This window comes from Pygocentrus nattereri, chromosome 11 (genome assembly GCF_015220715.1).
Source record: "Pygocentrus nattereri isolate fPygNat1 chromosome 11, fPygNat1.pri, whole genome shotgun sequence".
In the NCBI taxonomy this organism is placed as follows: domain Eukaryota; kingdom Metazoa; phylum Chordata; class Actinopteri; order Characiformes; family Serrasalmidae; genus Pygocentrus; species Pygocentrus nattereri.
The window spans coordinates 29234161-29254060 of NC_051221.1; the positions used below are offsets into that span (position 1 = coordinate 29234161).

The 19900-nt window shown below is 38.9% G+C and overlaps 1 protein-coding gene across 3 annotated transcripts in view; it reads left to right on the forward strand.

Annotated features, from left to right (window-relative positions):
* Positions 1 to 19900, forward strand: part of srpk2 (SRSF protein kinase 2) — a 63920-nt gene that overhangs the window by 28382 nt on the left and 15638 nt on the right. For all 3 annotated transcript variants that reach the window (XM_037543028.1, XM_037543029.1, XM_037543030.1), the window contains 5 exons: positions 13291 to 13439; positions 15410 to 15518; positions 17253 to 17340; positions 18434 to 18521; positions 18607 to 18713. In XM_037543028.1, coding sequence (XP_037398925.1) covers positions 13291 to 13439; positions 15410 to 15518; positions 17253 to 17340; positions 18434 to 18521; positions 18607 to 18713 — 541 coding nt within the window. The remainder of the gene's footprint in view (positions 1 to 13290; positions 13440 to 15409; positions 15519 to 17252; positions 17341 to 18433; positions 18522 to 18606; positions 18714 to 19900) is intronic.

The window sequence follows — 19900 nt, forward strand, 5'->3', positions numbered from 1 at the left end:
CCCTGTCCTAAGGCCTTTTATTCAGTTTTATTCAGTACTGTTACTCAATAATTACATGGCATACAGTGCAAACTGGCTAAATTATTTTTAAGTTGTAGGAATGAAGAATAGAAATTTGGAGGTTTAAAAGATTTAAAAGGGTTATAGTAGAGTGAAGCTAGGACAAGAAATTCAGGCCCCCTATACACTAAAACGCTAAATCATTTCCAACATTACAAACACACAACAACACACAGGCTATCTATGTCATCTTGTTACTGAGCACAGTTACACAGACACATAGGGGTCACTCGCCCATCATGCCATTTAAATACCCTCTGGCTCTCATTCTTATTACACACACACACACTGGGCTTTGTGCAGACGGTCATTCTGCCTCATGCTGCTCACACTTTTTACGCTCTGTAGATTAAATGTAGATTAAACAGTAGCCAATCAAGCATGGACCAGCCAGTCTCCCAGTGCCATCCCATTAAGCCTTACTCTCCCTAATCTTTCTTTCTTCCTTTTCTGTCTTCTACTTTTTCTGTGTGTATGTCTGTTTTTTTTTCTTTTCAATTGCTGACTCGTTTTTTTTTTTTTTTCTTTATTCTTAAGTCTTTCTCTGAATATTCTTGTCTGCCTAACAAGCCTCCTCAATCAGGCAGCAGCAGGTATAATATGGATCTCTTTTGGCTCTCTTAGGAAAATAAGCTGAAGCTATAGAAGTTTTACTCAGAAGCAGCCACGTGTTTTTGGTGGACCTGATTAGTAGATTTAGCAAACTCTGCATGAACAAGCTGTGTGTAATGGAGACAGCAAGACAAGACAGGGAGAAGTCAGGAATGTGGTGGGGTGCAAAAACTTCATCTGAGGAAGGAAAGTTGGGAATATGTTGTTGCTGTTGAAACAACACATTGTATGTCCAAAACAATAACTTTTCAGGAGAAAGAAAAGATTGAACTCAGAATAAAAATAGAAATGTTGCACTGAAATTAGCAGGAAAATGCAATTTTTAAGTTTGATCTCTGTAGAGGATGTGTTTACATATTGTCACTTAGAAAATCAACAGATCTCATTTTATTGCTTCAATGAAAATATGTATGTGGCTAAGACTTCTGTGAGAGTTTCAGAATGTCAAGTATGTCAAAAATGTCAAAAAAAGAATGTCAAAAAACTTGACTTTTTTTACAAAAATGTAAAATGCTTTTCATATTTTTAAAAATAAATAACTGAAACATTTTGGATTGCTAGGTTTCTTTCCACGCAAAGCCATGAGTACTACAGTTATATCACAACTATCTTCCTTTGATCATCTTCTGGTTTCTCACATTTGCTTATTGTGTGGTCAGTTCTGCATTGAAACAAGGGCAGCTCAATAATTTAGCCAGTTAACCACTCTTCAGTAGTTTAGGTGCTGTGTCAAAGAAGGTGAGCTGTCTCGATGCTGGGTGGAACAGTACACCCTGCCAACTATTGAACCTTCATCAGCCATACGATAACCCTCTGAGCTAGCTGACACCAGCCGATGAGGCTGTACCTGTCAGGTGTGCAGGGTGTGTGTGAGATGTGTGTGTATCATGGGTCAGGTTCAGGTGCCCTGAATTTGAGGCCAGCAGTAGAGCAGTGGTTGAGGGGGTCATAAAATTTAGCAGTAGCAGCATCCATTACCAAATCCTCAGTTTTTTTTGGCCAGGTTCAGCAGTGTCTGTCTGTGTGCATTTTAAACGTCAGTCATTATTTGAAGATACTTAAAGAAATAACTTTTCTTTTCTCCTAATAGTGCTTTTGTAGTGCCTTTTTTGCTTTTCTCATTCGAGTGCCCTTCTGTTAAGTGTGCTTACATGACCCTCACTATGAAACATTCTTGAACAAGCTCCATTTTCTTCCCTCTATCTGTTGTTTTCTGTGGATGTGGTCGAGCACATGAAAGACGTAACCTTAGAACTGATCACAGCCCGCTGGAAACAGAGAGTCACTTGGGCTTAGAGGAATGCTGGAGAGGAATGGGAAATATACTCCAAGATAGACTAGCTATAAAGAAAAACTCAGCGAGAGAGAGAGAAAGAGAGAGAGAGAGAGAGAGAGAGAGAGAGAGAGAGAGACAGAGACTTGCCGGAGATCATTCCAAATCATTTGGAGAAAAGATTTGGTCACTAGGGAACCTACTACTCATGTTGCCATGGTTACTATCAATGGGGATTGCTAATGGTTTATATGTTTATGTTTGCTTGTTTGTCATTGGGTTCATCGGTCCCACAGCAAGTGTGCATGACCCTTCCCTAGAGGCCATCTTCAAACTGCTTAAAAATTCAGGGAAGTGTATAAATACAAGCCTATTATATAGACTGATCAAATATATACACAAACAGTGCTTGGTTAGTTGTACCAAAAGTGTATGTGTGTGTTTGTGTGTGTGTGTGCGCAGCCAGGAAGACAGTAAGCATGGAGAGTTGTCAGTTAGGTGTGAGGTGGTCATGTGAGAGATGAATTCTTGGCTTCTGTTATCTCTGCCTGAGCTCCACGACACACTGACAGATGCCAGAAGAAAGAACAAGGAAAAGATAGGTAGATAGAAGAAACCAGTAGGAGCGCTACAAGAAAGAAAGGACATCTCCACCTGTGTGCGTGAGTTGTGCGTATGAGTATGGAGCGCAGTGTCTCTCACTCCCACAAGACTCTGGGTTTAGCTCTCAGTGCCCTCCGACTTCGCCACAGAGCGCTCAGACACAGGTACAGTGAGTGTATGTATGTATGTATATGTGATTTGTGACTATGGTGTGAAATATTGTTGTTTTTGAGTCATTAGAGGATATTTGTTGTCAAGTAAAGTCATTGGAATGACAAGCTGATTTGTTTAAGCCTTAAAGAGGAAGTGGATATTGATTATTGATTAGGGACAATTCACTTTAGTTGGGGTTTAACAGTGAATCGTGATATCACTGTGCATCAACGGTGTGCATCCTGGACATGTGACAATGCATTGTGGAGAATTGACATTCTATTAATCATGCTATCTAATGCAGTTGAATTGTTTGAACACTGGGAATGTAAATGATTAACCAATTAACCATTAACTGACAAATAAACAATTGTTCAACGAGTGCTACTGGAGTTTGTACATTGTATGCATGAGAATGCAATAGGCAGTTGGATCCGCCTGATTGGACTACTAAGAAGTGACGCATGCAGCCTATAGTACCAGCATATGAGAGGACAATAGCACAACTACAATGGTGTACTGTATTGAAAGCAAATATCCACAAGAAATACAACAGGTAACTACATCCATCTCCAGTGGAAGCTCTCAAGAGCTGCTGCATTACACCCAGCCATATCTAGCCCTGGTCATGTCACTTATGTTGGGCTATTAATGAATGATTAGTGTAGCATTAGAGCATTCAGTAGCCCATCATTGTATATTCAAGTCAATGTTCTGCATTTTGGTCATATAATCATGGACACGTTATAGATGCCAGTCCTTCAGTTATATTAAAAGCAGGTTCTTATGTAGGGTTTGTTTACCAGCACTTTAGAACTGAATCTATCTGTTTTATAACTGACATTTTGATGGGTCAGATTTGCCAAAATCTGAAACCATACTAAGCGCAAAAATTAGAAAACAATCTGCATTAGTCAGAATCTCTGTCTAGTACTCTTCTTGCCTCCCAGTGTCATAGCTGTGCAACAAGATTATAGTCATCATTTTTCTTCATTCGATTTTGTTCAAAATACCTTCTCATACTTTATCTTAAGAAGCACATGTCTTTTGTGTGTTTAATGTTTTAGTGGGCAAAATAATAATACTACACTGAACCAGTAGTAGTAAGGAAGCAGTTGCATGTTGCACAATGGCATTTCTGCCTTTTTTGTGTATGCAAATAAGTGTGTATTTGACTCCTCCAGTACAGTGTGTGTGTATGGGGGATGGGCGAGTGTCCCACTAGACACAGCATTGTGTGTCTGACTGTAGAATAAGAGGGTGTCTGTTAAGTTTGCTGACGTAGCCGGACACAATCTGGCAGGCCTTTCCGGATGCAAATTGTATTCAGCGTTGAGCACTGTGTGTGTGAGTGGGTGTGTGTCTGTGTGTGACACATGGAGAACAAGTAGAGCAGTGGAGGGCAGTGAAGTGTGTACAGCTATATCTGTGTCACACCCAGAGGGCAAGTATGGAAGCAGTCAATTCGGCCCAATTGGGTGAATGGATTAAGCTTCTGCCTTGAGCTCCACTGTGGGTGCCGTGCTGCTCTTTGACTCTGTAAGCATGTAGGTGGGTTGTGAGAGATTGTGAGAGAGAGCATGTGTTTTTATTGAAATGAGTTGCTAGACAGAGTAAAGAAGCCAGTGTTAATTCATTGTAATATACTTTGTTACAATGGGTTTATTTAGCATTGTGTGGGGTTTTTGGAATCTGCCATTGAACTGTATGTATGGGCGTGTGTGTGTGTGTGTGTGTGTTTGTGTGTGTGTGTGTGTGTGTGTGTGTGTGTGTGTGTGTGTGTGTGTGTGTGTGTGTGTGTGTGCAGGATAGGACATGGTGACATCAGGCAGCAGACCGAAATATCCACGAGATTGCACGTTGCCACACACACATACACACATGCTTTCACACTTGTCGAGGGAGAGGGTGAGTCAGCAGGCATTCGGTAGAGAGAGACCGAATGTGGGGGAGAGACAGAATGAATCAGAGACAAAGAGAAGAGAGGTGAAAGAGAGACGACAGCTGTGGCCAGAATATGATTACCTAAGAAGAGTTTGTGTAGCACAGGACAGCGTGCTTTCAGTAAAGTCCAGAACGTTCTTAAATGCTAAGAATTCAAATCATGATTCACAGGTGCAACTAATTTCTATTCATCTGAGGATAATGCCAGGCCTCTCAGGTGCTTATTAAGTCATGATGCATTAAGGACATTCAGAGGTAGTTCCAGGTATAGATGGACAGTGTTCAGTCCTCCTACAGTATCCCTGCACTGCAGTTTAGTGTTTTATAATCAAGACTTTTAACCAGGGGTGCACAACTCTGGTCCTGGAGGACTGGTATCTGGCTCAAAAACATAGCAGTTAAGAGAGGAGTTGAACCTGGTGTGTCTGAGTTGACATCTCTGATTTAAACTAATAAAAGAATGGGTGGTGAGCCAATGAAATGCACCAAGTATGTTAGAGAAGGGTAAACACTAAACTCTGCAGTACAGAGGAACTCCAGGACCAGGACAGGTGAACTGATGTAGTGAGAAAATGATGTGATAATAGAAATGAACCATCATTAGCATCTCCCCTATTACAGCATTTATTTATTTGTTTATTTATGTATTAAGTCTGTCAAAAAATAATTAATTTTGATTGTTTACATTCTTTTATGTAATAATTACATTAGTCTTTCTTCCTTAGAGTTGACACTAAAAAAGTTTTAGCAGTATATATTACTTTCAGTAATTCAGTAACATTATCTTCATTGTGTCAATTGCCAGTGTAGTCTTTATTCTTATAGGTATGTGCTTGTGCTGATCACACAAACTGTAATGTACTCATCCTAATCTTTTTCATGGGAATGCAGTACTCTTCACAATAGGATTTTGTATACCGAAGATGTACTGAGTTACACCGTATGTCCAAAAAAACACCCCTGATTGGTGAAATGAGCTACTTTAAGATGCACTATTGAGTTGAACTCTCTGGAGTAGTCGTACATGAGCCTTACATCACCATGTCCAGTGCCAGGCATTGACTAGATGGGTATAAACCCCAGGGCTGTGGAGCAGTGGTCTTTGTTCTGAGGGACGATGGCTTAATACAGGGAGACCTTCAGCAGTGTTCCAACATCTAGTGTAAAGACTTTCGAAAAGGGTAGAGACTGTTACTCCAGGAAAGGGCACACACACACACACACACACACACACACACACACACACACACACTATTAATAGCCTTGATTTTATGAGAAACATATGAGCAGGAGTGTATAAACTTTTGAACATATTTATTGTATATAATAATATATCTTTAGTGTGCAAGTAATCTTTCAATAGTATATCATTTTTATTGCAACAAAATCTCTCATATCTCCATTTTTGTCATTTTTTCTTTTCTCCAGTAGCCCCTAATATTGTGTTAAATATAATGATGAAATCTTTATATCAGAAATGTCATCACATTAACTTCTTTTAAAAATTAAGTTATTTCCTTCTCTTGTAAATTTACCATTTTGGAGATAAAGGTTTTGTTCCTATAGTGACTATATACTAATTCTTAATAGCATAACTGATTGATAGAAAAACCCCTTCAGTAGTTACAATTAATTCTAAGAAACAGTTCTGTACCACATTATTTCAGTAATATTTTGACCTCAATATATTTTACATTACAATAATCTAATACTATTTTGTACTCCTAGAAAAATTGAATATTTTAGAATACAGCTTATTGTGACAAAATTCAATGGTACATTTGGTGAACCATGTTATCTGAATAAGGGTTTGGAGCAGGTTAGGAAAGTTGTGGTGGCCCTTAAGAAAAAGCAAGATATCTGCACACATACTGCTTACTGCTCCCAACATAGTTTACATATAGCTGAGTACGTCTGAATAGGCACAAGCATATAGTCACATAAACACAAAACCAAAAATATTCAATGTATATATATATAAAAATATATATATATATAAAAATATAATATATATATATATATATATATATATCACAAAAAGGAAAGGAGGTAAAAATCTCAAACTCAACTGGCATATAATGCATGTAACAAAACACAAAAGAAAAAACGTTATATATGAAAACAAAGTTTTGGAAATGGCTTCTCTGACTTCTGCTTCACTAGTTTAAATGGTGGGAACGGAATTTGTTTTTGCTCCAAGATTCCATTCCCACCATTCCACCACTAATCAGCTTCGTTTTTATATATTTTCTTGATTCAGTGCTTCCCAGTCCATTTTACGTTGGCATCAAATGTTTCTACCAAGCAGTGGATATATAACCAGCGAAATATGAAGTATATTCAGTATCTAATGCTTTCTAAGGCCTGCATGTTCTAGAAGCACAGAGAGAACTGTAAACTGAGTGGCTGGAAATCTGTCTCCATCATGCAGCTTTTAACAACGTTAAAGATAAAACAGTAACTTGTTTCTAAAGCAGCTCCTCAGATTACCAAATGGTCAGTTACCAGTCAAATATTTTATAAATGTCTCAATGCTAAAATATTCAAATAGCCAGTTAATGATTGTAATAACATCTCTGTGTTGTGTTGATGTTCTCACCCCATTTTCCTTTCGTTTAGACTAGAGTTTAGGCTCATGATCTAGGCTCTTGCTCTTGTTTCTCTGTGTACTCCAGTAACATGTTGGGAGCTATGGGAACTATGTCTTGGTTTACACAACAGACTGAGCTACTTACAGAAGATTTGTTTTTTCTTCTTTGGTTGGATTCATAGTGAATGTTGTACAAAGTTAGACTTTCAAAGTTCTTTAAAATCCTAATGTTTTTCAACTTCATTCTTCTTGACTATTTAAAGTCTCAAACAGCACAGTTTTCATGCTCAAACACACCTGATACAGCTGTAAAAATGTACTGTGTAGTGTTGCATTATATGTCATTAAATTCAGTATTGTGTGTGCCTGTGCTGTGACTGTATTTAGAACATTCTTCTGTCTGTTCTTGTTTATTCCTACATGGTCATGTCTTTCACACCTGCCACTTGTCGTGTATAGGCTGAGCCTAATATTGGTATAAGTACTGCTAAAAACTGCATCAGTGTCTTATGGGCTGACTAGGTGTCTCGTACCTGCACGCAATCAAATAAACTTCGCTTCTGGTTAAGTCCCCTGGTTAAGTTAGGGTTTGGATTCTTCACAGCTCATCACTTCATGGCCAGGTTTAGTTGGTGTGTTTGAGCAGGAAAGTGTGGTGTGATGAAGTCCGGCCCTCTAAGATCAGATAATGAGACCTCTGATTTAAAGGGTTTGTAGCTACACAAACTACATTTTCCTCTTTTTTAAAATGAAAGAGTTTTATGTAGTATGTAAACATGTAAATTGTGTAAAATTGACTCCCCTGGTTCATGCAGTCCATGTGTGGAAACCAAGCTGCAACACAGTCCTGAAAGTTGTTTTTGTGATGTCAAACATATTTTAATATACATCACCTACTCGGCCTACAGCAGTTCAGCCTCACCCATTCATGCTGAAGGTATAAAGAGTGATTCAACCCAGATTTTTTGAGTAAGCCACAAAACAGGGCAGATGCAAAGCAATTTTTACAGGGCAAATAAATGATTTACATATGTCAGTTGTAAAGGTACATTAATAAAACTGCCTGTTTAATGCTGTGTTCACTTATTTGTGTTAAAATAATGTCATTCCATGCCTCCTAGCAGTAAGTGACCAATAACGGCATGAAGCTACATGAATGCTTGCGTGGTGACCACAGTGCTGTGGAAAAGGGATGATTATCAGTGGAAAGCTTTAGCAGTGGGTTATGTTTAAATTAAGTGAAAAAAGGCAGGAGGACGCTCTGTAGTGTTTTATTATTTTTATGTAAAACTGGGTTTGTCTGGAATTCGGCAGCAAGATGTTTGGCGTCCATGGCTCCCCATAAAATCAACATCCGTTTTTTTCACAGCTGAAGTCATTGACAAAAGTTGGGAAGTCTGAAATTTTGACAGAATATTCCGTTTACTGCTGCAGTCTGCAGAACATTAGTGATTGTAGTGGTGGAATTTTCTGTCTCGGCATCATTGAATACAATGAGATATGTTAACGTGAAAATATATATGAAAAATATAGACCAAGATGTAATCTATTCACAAAGTATCAAAGTATGTTTGTTATATATGGCTGAAGACTATCAGATGACCCAGCTACTGGTGTACACACACACACGCACACACTCATATCCCAATTTTCTCCAGTTCTTGTCCTGGTTTGCTAGTATAAGCTATCCTCTGCTTTTCTGGAACTGTTCCTATTTTTAAAAGATCTCTCTCCCCCTCCCCCACCCCCCTCGCTCTCTCTCTCTCTCCCCCTCTCTCTCTCTTGCCCTCTCTCTCTTTGGCCTGAATAACAGCACAGGTGAGAGCCAAATCTTGACCCATTAAAACAGTATTACTGCAGTATAATATAGATGGGCCAGATTTATATTTTTTTTCTTTCTCACTTTTCTCTCCTTTTCCCTCCACCTCTCTCTTCCCTCTTTCCCTCTTTGCGATGCTGTGTCAGCAGTGATGATTATCATTCAGATCACAGACGCTTAGTGCTTCTGCATGTAGAGACTTAGCACAGGGCGTGAGAGTATGTATGCTTGGAGGGGCTGTCCAGGCAGGGCAGGGCTGTTAGAATGTAACGCTGGCTCTCTGAATGTCCCTGAAGGGTGTGAATGGTGGACTGTAATTGTGTATGAGTGTATAGTTATGGTGAAGGTGTGTGGTGGGTACAGACAGACAGTGACATGTTCCATTCTGAATCTCTTTGTGTTTTTGTATGGACCTGCCTGTGGACACACACACACACACAGAACATTCCTTTCTGGACATGTTAGCTTCACCAATGCCAACCTGAGGCAAACTCTTAATGTCTGGCATGCAATCTCTTACATGCACATGTTCATAACTGTTAGTTGCTGAAATTCAGCTCGAAGGTTGCGGTTTGTTGCTGACTTTCTCTTCTCAACTGATGTTTAACTGATATTCTAATTTTTTGATACGTCTTTTTACTTTTAAAATAAATATTTCCCTTTTACCTCTTTCTAGAAGTTCTTGAGCTGCACAGTGTATTATTTGTTATTGTAATATTGGACTATTGCAACACAAATATCACAAAATGTTGAATCATGCAAAAAAAGGCCTCTAAAAGCTATCACAGTTGCAGATACATGTTTCTCTGCTTGTATTTAATGAATCAAGGCATTCATGGAATTCAGTGGTCCAAACCCTGAGCACCCACTGCCATGTACATTTCACACCTGATCAGCTAAATAACAAGCCCTTCCTGAGCTGGAGTAAGTGTGTGTGTTAGAGTAGGAATATAAAATGTGTAGGACAGGGGATGCTTCAGTACTAGGGTTGGGAACATGTGATGCAATCCATCAGAAGTCAGTTATTTTGGTCAAATTAGGCTAGTGCAGGCTAATCTCCCAAGACAGATTTTTTAAATTATTGAGATGAACAGTCAGAATCGGCCAATTAGTAGTTTTTCGTCCAAACACACAACTGGCTAATCTTTTTTGTGATGTTATGATGCAAATAACATGAGGCTAGTAAGTGCGCTCCCACTGTATTTTATTAAAACTGTATTTTATTTTACCAGAATGTTGCAGCATAATTATCTATGACTCGTGCGATACATAAGCAGGTGCCCCTTACTTTCAGTGTAGTACTTTATTTGATTCATGTTTAAATAGCATTTAGGCAGCTGATTTACCTTTTACAAATTCAAAATGGCGGTTCTGGCCCATCAAAGAGCGAATTATGTTAATTATATTACGGCTTTGTCTAACAGAACGTGTTGGAAAGATGCTAGTGTGTTTGGTGTTCATTTCAGGTTATAAAGGCTGATACAAATTGGTCAGAAATTCAGGCAGTCGGCCAGTTTGGCTGTGAAGAAATTTGAATAGAAATCAGCTATAAAAATTCATGATTGGTGCAAAAATGCTTTTTAAATGAACCAAAATCCATCTCTGTCTGGCAAAAGCCTGTCTGGTTAATGTTTATTTATATAGACACAGATGAGAAGGTCTGTACAAAGAACACATTCATTAGGCCGGAAAACATAGTGGATTCATTCTGCCTTCACATTCATTCTCTGAACATCCTGATTATCAAAGCAACCAAGAAGTGTCTCAAATTTCATTGTAAAATTGTGATGCTATGAAGGAGAACATGATTGATTTGATGTTATATTTAATACATTGTCTAATTCTTTTCTTCTTCCTTCACCACATTCTCTATTCCTGTTTTTCCAACCATTTTAAATTTTTGGTTCCAATTATGAAATATGAGTCCCTTTTATGTATTCAAACTGTGTTACAGCACTTTCTTTATCAAAACAGGCTAAGAGCTTAGAAGATCTGCAATATGTGTATATCGGGTGATTACTGCCTAAACGTTTTCAGAATCAGAATCGGAATCCTTTCTTGATCCCAGAGGGAAATTGCATAAAACGAAAAAACACGAACACGAAGATTTGAAGTTAAGGTTTGGGTAATTGCGTTTACGGTGTTAGTGTTTCTGTTAGTATTTGAAAAAAATTGAAGTATATCACATAATTGATTCACAAATGCTTTTAAAATATGTTATATAATTTATGTAATTTATACACTCCCAGTTCTAGTTTTTTTACATACCATGCAGCCCTTATAAATGCTTTTCTCCTATATGCTGTAGTGTGTTTTCTGATACTCTTGAATGATCTTATGATGTCTACAATAAGATATTGGGGATTCTGTGCATCTGTGTGTGTGTCTGGATGTGGGAGAGACGGTTGTCTTTTTGGAATTCTGAAATGTGCGGAATTTTAGAGGCATTATAGTCATTATTTTGTAATGGCTTCCCTGACAAAGACTGTTTGTGTGTGTGTTAGAATGGTTTTGTGTTTTGTTTGTTGTTCGTTGGTCATCCTAGATACTGTTAGCCTGTGTAGGTATGCTAGACACACATGTATGTCTGCAGTCTGCAGCTTATGAAACACATTTATTTATTTGGGCTACTTGCACACATGAATTCCGTTGCCCTGCTGGGTGCACAAGAGACGGGCCCTGAATTATGTGCTCTCTCTCTAACAGTACTCCTTCAGTAAACATGCAGTCATGTGTGCATGGATGTGTGTGTTCCCTGAAACTGCTGGATTGTCAGTTGCCAGTGTGACTGTGGCTCTTTATGGATGGTTCTCAGGAAATTAACCCTACACCAGCCGGATTCTCCTTTCTAGTTTCTATGGCAACCCACTGGCAGGCATTCGTTCATTCTGTTTGACCGCAAATGTCTCACCGATAACTAAAAGTGTGTGTGTGTTTGTCCTGGTTATGTTGTGTTGTAATAGTTCTGTTCCACATATCTTACATCAGGTGTCACAGTATTGTGATATCTGTCAGTTTTGATACAGTGTTTTGGATTTAGCACTGCATTGAGTGCCGGAATGAGATTGCAGAATTTAATTTGGTGTCATTGTTGATTATTGCATTCATAGCTGTTTGTGAATTTGAGGAAGGGAACAGGCTCCAATATCCTTCCTTCACTGGTTTAGATTATCATTGTAGCAGTAATGTTTCCTTACAAATTACTGCTGTCGTTTCAAAACCTTTTTACTTCATTTTTTTGTCTTATCATTTGCACCACCAGTACTCTTTACGTTAAATGAACAATTCATGATGAAGGGACCAATAGACATAGTAACAATATTACTTGGAATAAAATCTTGTTACATTAACTTACATTAAAGTTAAGAAATGTTTTTCTTCCTTTGTGTGGTTACTGTTTCAGAGTTACATGGCGATATGCAATGTGCCCCCCACAATTATGATTATGGAAAAAGGAGAGACAGGAGAACAGTAATCACTCTATACTTTCATTCACTCTCTTTTGCTTTCCATATGCTTGTGTTAGGAGTGCACCAATCATGCTTTTTTATGACCGATTCCAGTTTCTTTATAGCCACATTGGACGATGGATGATTTTTTGGCTGATATTTTGCTAATATTATGCTAGGACATATTACGACAGTTGTGGCAGTACACTTACCTGCCCGATATTATTTACGTCACAAAATTACAGTACAGATTGTCCAAAATAAAAGTAATAAGTTGGCTAACTGCCGATTGTGTGTTTGGAGCAAAAATCTGCTAATTCTGATTCAGATTGTGTGTCCCTAGTCCGTATATTAAAGTCAAAACCCAGATGTATTAAGCATCTGTTCATAAAGCAAATGCATAAAGCATCAGACTCTCCCTCTCTCTTCATGTAAATAATTATATAATTGATATGTAGTTACAGTATGAAAGTTCCCAGCAGTGAGTGTGGGCTCTATTCATATCTCACCAGTGCAGCGTATTTACCCAGTCATAGTGGCACCAGTTGAAGGTTTTGCTGATAAATGATTTGTTCCTTCCTCTCTCCCTCTCTCTCTCTCTCATTGCCCCCTCTCTCTCTCTCTCTCTCTCTCTCTCTCTCTCTCTCTCTCTCTCTCTCTCTCTCATTGCTCCCCCCCTCTCTCTCTCTCTCTCTCACTACCTCCTCTCTCTTTCTATCTCTCTCCCTCTCACTGCCCCCCCCCCTTCTCTCAATCTCTCTCTCTCATATCCTTGCTCTCTGTGCAGGCCTGAGACACAGCAGAAAGTCCCATCCGCTCCACCTCCACCTCCCCCTCCGCCCCCCCCACCTGAGCCAGTTGCACCCCCAGAGCCAGAGGAGGAGATTTTGGGGTCTGACGATGAGGAGCAGGAGGACCCAGCAGACTACTGCAAAGGTGCTAACTTCCTGTCTCTCTTCTCTTCCGCTCACTCTGTTGTATAACGCTTTAGTGCATCTTCTTCTCTGTCTTCTTTGTTTTCTCACCAGATCCTCAAGCTTAACTGGTAAACAAACCAGTTACACCAGTTACAAACCATGTTTCACCACTGGTATTGCTCCAAACTTGATAATCGATTGAATGGCTGATTAAAATACTGCCATTTCACTTTCTGTTGATTTATTTTGAGAAGTTCTAGGCACTCCTGGTGGTATTTCAGTTCTAGCCTTTCCAGTTTCTCAAACTGAAAGAGCCTGTATGTGTACCCACACTTAGGTCTGTTGCAATTATTATACAAATACCTGATCACAGTTTTTAAAATTATGAGTTCTTAAGCAAACTGCAGCTATCTTCCAACAATTTGTTATTGTATAATTTGCCATATAAAGAAATAAAAGAAAACTGAAAAGAAAAACTGTTTGAACTGATAGCTAAAACACAGTTAAAGGGTAGTGGTGAGATATTGAGTAATCTTGGTTTATTTAGGCCTTGTGTCGTTGGTTGGAAGCTACTAAGTATTGATAGTTAGTCAGCTAATCAGCCAATATGGCTTTAGACCTGTGCTTTAATGGCTGCATACAGTGAACAAATATTCATCACATTTCATGAACGTGACAGGCTTGCCCATGCTTCAGTTCTCACTCTCATAACCACAGTACTTTCATATTGGTTTCATTAATGAGCAGAAAAGAAAAAAAATAAAATACTGAATCATTTCAGTAGCTACTGAGTAATAAGTATTAAGATTAATAACTGCACAATAACCCATAGGGGGCTACAACTGATTTCCAAAAGATTAATTAAGCAGTTGCAACTTGTACTCAGTTTGAAAGTCTGTAAGTGTGTGTCAGTATGTGACTGTTGTTGTGGTTCTGCAGTTGTTGCTTGCGTCTGCAGAACAAAAGGAAACAAACAACATCCAACCAGCTAAGTGATAGCTGACTGCCTCATTTCTGCTCTGTCTCCACTTAGTGCTGCTCTTTAGGGTATCAGTGACAGTGTCTTGGTGTTGGTGTTTACAGTTTTGCTGTTGATCGTAAGAAGCTGCTTGTAAATGTGGAGACTTATTACCCTTCATAAGATGAAATCATTGTCCTTCACTCATCCCTTCCTCACAAGAAACACCATAAAACTTTTGCAGACTGTAGATGAAGATATGATAATTAAACTGTATGAGCTCAACAGATCCAGCAGTGAAGAGGTGATCTTAGTTCTACATTGGCTCAGATCTTAACATACACTCTTTATATTGCCCATCTCTCCTTCTCTCTTTGAGAACAACCTTGAGGTCTGCTGCCAAACCTATAAAGCTGCCTGCTGGTGCAACACCTCTGACGAAGTAAATTAGGAACATGGAGAGAGAGAACAAAGAATGACAGAGAAGGCGAACGAGTGAAAGAGTTTTTTTTTTCCATAACATTTAAACATGCCAGCTGCCCTTTATATTGTGAAACATTTCATAGAAATAGAGGAATAAGAATTTTGAAAAGCCAGTCTTTCAACTTGTTGAAAGTTACATTATCTGTTAACATAAGAACATTTTTAGCCTTTTTGTGTAAGCTGTGTAACTGAGATTTAAGGTCTTCTTGTGACACTGATGTTATACTGCCGCTGCTGTCACCTTCTAAATGCAGTTTGTTTACTGGCTCTATTCATTTCCAGCTCTTTCTTCATCTCTTTTGAGATCCCACCTACTTTTTTATATTTTAAGTATTTTCTCTATTTTATTATCCTTATGAAAAACATGCTGTAACTTTTGCACATTTTACGTTTTATTACCAACTTGTTAAATTCAGCAAATAAACAATAATTGTTCATCTGTCCTCTTTTGAGGATGTGTCTCAGAAAATAAAAAAAGACCAGGGTGTCCAAACTTTTGCACATGACTGTAAATTCTTTCTTTCTCTCTATCCTCTCTTTCTCTTTAGGAGGGTACCACCCAGTAAAGATAGGAGACTTGTTTAATGGGAGATACCATGTGATTCGAAAGCTAGGTTGGGGCCACTTTTCTACTGTCTGGCTATGCTGGGATATTCAGTGAGTCACCATGGCAACTGCACGCAAAATGACACCCTCACATGAATACACGCACACGCATATGCATGCACACTTAAATACACACATGCACACTAACATGCTGTCTCCATAATGCACCTACACTGTTGTCCAGCAGGTTGGTATTTGGCAGTATCAATGTCCTAGTGTCACGTTTCGGTTCCCGTATCTGTTTGAAGATCTGCTTCTCTCAATTAGACTAATAGCTCATATGTCGGCCTGGAAACTCACACTCAGCACTTTCCTGCAGTTCAGTTGTGGTGCTGCGGGTAGTCACCTTACCAGCTTCTGTAACCCCTGTTCACCTGGGAGGCCCAAGCACACCATGGCAACACAGAAACTCTCACAATTACGGCCCACACATTCACTTGGCAACAAAACCAAAGACTAACCAGCAACAAATTAATAATGTTTTAAAGCATAGATGACAAATCAAATTAGTGCAGCTTTAATTATTTCCTATGATTTAGCAGCAAAAAGAAAAGACCGTAACATCACTGTGGTTGAGACACATTAAAATAATTACTTCGCACAATTTTCCACATAACCCATATGTAGTTGATCAACCACAACCTGTTTGATGTCCATATTTTGCTGCATTAGTTCAGCGCTGGAGCTTCAATTCTAACTTTGCTAACAAACACTAGAAGTCGATAGTCACCCAAATAGTTTGTGTAAATACATCCTCAAACCTTCTCTTAAGTTAATCCAACAACATTTAAGTCTTCATAAAGGTTGTGCATGCTTGTTAATGTTGTTTAGGACAAAAGATCACTTGCAGTGAGCTTTAAAAATGAACAAAACCTCACTGTGTAGCTGAACAAAGCAAGCAGCCATTTTCTGCTGCATTCTGTTTCCTCTTTTCATACTTGCATCTCACACAGGCATATGGATTTTATTTATTACATTCACAATTTCTGTTTCTTTTTATTGCCATCTTGATACTGATCATACTGTTATCGTGAATCTTTGCACTGAAGATTTATGTTTAGAAATAAGAACAACTGAAATCATGAACATGATCTAGAGCTTGCATGACATACTTGAAAGGGGAGTCAGAATTCACCACTATTTGTGTCAGCTACACAGTGGAGTTTTGTTCAGTTTTCTAGTGTACTAAAGCACATTGTAAGGTCTTCACAACATTATTGAAGACCTGGAATGCTGTTCGATCAGAAAAGCTGTGAGTGACTGTTGACGTCTAGTGTTTACTGGAAACATTAGCATTGTAGCTCCTGTGCTAAACTGAAGAGGCAACATTTGGACACCAAACACGTTTGGGGGAAAATGGGAAATTGTGTGAATGAACTCATTCTTTTCATTTTTGAACTATACAGTTGATTTGAATTTTGAATTTGATGATGGCAGCTACAGTTGATTTGAGTAAGATACTGTATTACTCACTTTATTGTACAATGCAACACCTTAGAGATGTCAAAAGAGCAATGCTATTTTCATTTTAAATGTGTTTGAGTGGTATATGGTGTAGTATATTAGTAGTGAGGGAATATAGAATGTGTTGTACAACCGTAACCACAGGCAGTTTCATTCTGTTTGCCATGTGGGTCAGTCTGAAGCCAAAAACCCCATATGGAAACACACACACACACACACACACACACATATACACACACTTGTTCATGCCAACAGTAACACTTCATCACCAGTTACAACCCGACTGTACAGTGATCTTCTTTGTGTGTGTTCTGTTCACAGAGGGAAGCGTTTTGTGGCGATGAAGGTGGTGAAGAGTGCTCAGCATTATACAGAAACAGCACTGGACGAGATCAAATTACTCCGATGTGTGAGTGAAAAGTGTAGGCTAGTAAAGGAATTTCATCCAATATATCAATACTGTCGGAACAAAACCTCTTATCTCCACAATAGTAACTTTACAGGAGATTTTTTTTGTAGTCATTTTGGAGTGTTTCTAGTGGTCCAATCATCATGAAACACAATGTAAAGAGCAGCGGAATGTTTGAATTATGTAAAAAAAGAAAAAAATACATTTTTGTTTGTCACTGTTCTGACATTGACAATATAATGCATGAAATAATTTGTATGATATCAGTTTTGTCATAATATTTATACCGATTTGCCATAACAGTGTACAGAGAGTGCAAAATACTAAGGTTATCTCTTTTAGCTGATTGACTGAGTTAAGGATATTTCAGTGAACATGAAAAGACAGTAATCCCTCATCTCTCGCTCTGTAGTCAGTGACAGTCTGAGGTCCAGTTTGTTGTCAAGGAAGCAGACAAATGTGAAGAAATATGGAATAAAGGTGGAACAGTAGGTTTCTCAGGGTTAGATTGCTGCACTTCTGTTTCCTCTCATATTTCCTGCGATGCTGCCTCCCTTAGTCAGCTGCATCAGACTATGCCACGGCCTTTTGCTACTGAGTGTATTAACGATGTTATGTTCACTAAATTCTAGCAGTGTCTGACACTCGTAGATGGAAGCATGAGTGTACTGGACACATGTTTGCAACAAATTTGGATGTGAAACAACATTTAGCACCATGTTTGCTGGGCCCAGAGAAGCCACTATATCCTTACATATGCTCACCTTTTGTAGGTGCAAAATTCAGGTCCCAAAAGTAAAAATCCTTCCTAGGATTTTGTTCCAACTGCCTGGACAGCTCTGCTGGTAGTTTGATCTAAATAGAGAAGGCAGGCCTTTATTATTCAGTCACTTGTACTCACCTTCTTATGCCGATCAATAAACAACATTCATTACGCTAATGAAGTTTGTACCACACGATCTGCCAAGTTAAGACATGCTGTGTGCATTACCATTCTTCTAAGCTTAAGTTTCTAAAGGTTTCAGCAGTTTGATCCATTGAAGAGTGTGCGGGGTAATCGGACACTACTCCATCTGTCTTCTGTACCTCGCAGGTACGTGAGAGTGACCCCAGTGATCCTAATAAAGACATGGTGGTTCAGCTCATCGATGACTTCAAGATCTCTGGGATCAACGGGATCCGTATCCTTTTCTCTGTGTATGTGTATTTGAGTGACTGGGTGATTGTAGCAGTAATTCTGTTATTCCCTCTAACTCACTCTCTCAGATGTATGTATGGTGTTTGAGGTCCTCGGCCACCATTTGTTGAAGTGGATAATCAAGTCCAACTATCAGGGCCTGCCTTTACCTTGTGTGAAGAGCATCATTAGACAGGTACATAATCTTATAAGTTTCCACATCCTGACATTTATGTTAAATTCTAAGTTGCACTGGCCTGGTAATTGTGATTAATATTTCTTCTGTTTTACAACAGGCACACATCAGCACAGGCCCTTGTGCAGTTTTAGCCATCTAGGCCCAAAAAGTCCTAATGGGCCTCATTGACAGAGAATGATATAAAAAATGCAATGAAGTTTGCCTTCATTTGCAATATTTGCTGTTTAAAGTGGTCTTTAAACATGATACATGCTTCATTTCATGTGGAATGAGCTATTGAGCCTTGTTGAACATGGAAAAGCTTGCCAACATAGTTATCTACATGACTAATGGTAATATTTCTGTCATAGTTGTATTTGCAAAGTAGTTTGGTTCTCCATGTTTTAACCTTTGATATGTATGCAATAGTGTACCCATAAAGGGCCCTTTTGGCATAGAGGAGCTCAGTGAAAGTCAGAAGATCTCCATATGTTAAGATTATTGATCAGGGACCTTCAGCACATGTTCACTGAGTTTTGTTTGGATTGAAGTTTTGACCTTTATATAATAAGCTGTAGTCGTGAATGAAGAAATCAAAATACCCGACAAGAAGTCCAGTTCATGACATGTAAATACAAGTTGTTCAGGTCAGTGAAATGAATCACAAGGCACCAGTTGTTTATCTACAGACTTCTTAATAACAGTTTAAAAGCATTTATAATTATTTATAATATTGTATAATATTATTTTATAATTATGTTTTTGAGTGCTAAAGTGCCCCCTAAAAGCCAGTTTGGACCAAATTTTGCAGACCTCATTAGAGTCAATACATGCAAATTAATATGAAATCAAATCAGTGTAAATTTGAGATGATTGACGGGTTATCGCAATGTAAGCTAGCACTGGCTGCAATCATTTATTGGCATAACGAGATCATGATGAGTAAAAAAGTAAAATAAAGCCTGATGGTTTTGGTTCCTAGGGCGGCACGGTGGCGTGGTGGGTAGCGCTATCGCCTCACAGCGAGGAGGGCCTGGGTTCGATTCCCCGACCGGGCGGCCAGGGTCCTCTCTGTGTGGAGTTTGCATGTTCTCCCCGTGTCTGCGTGGGTTTCCTCCGGGTTCTCCGGTTTCCTCCCACAGTCCAAAGACATGCAGTCAGGCCAATTGGACATGCTAAATTGCCCCTAGGTGTGAGTGTGTGAG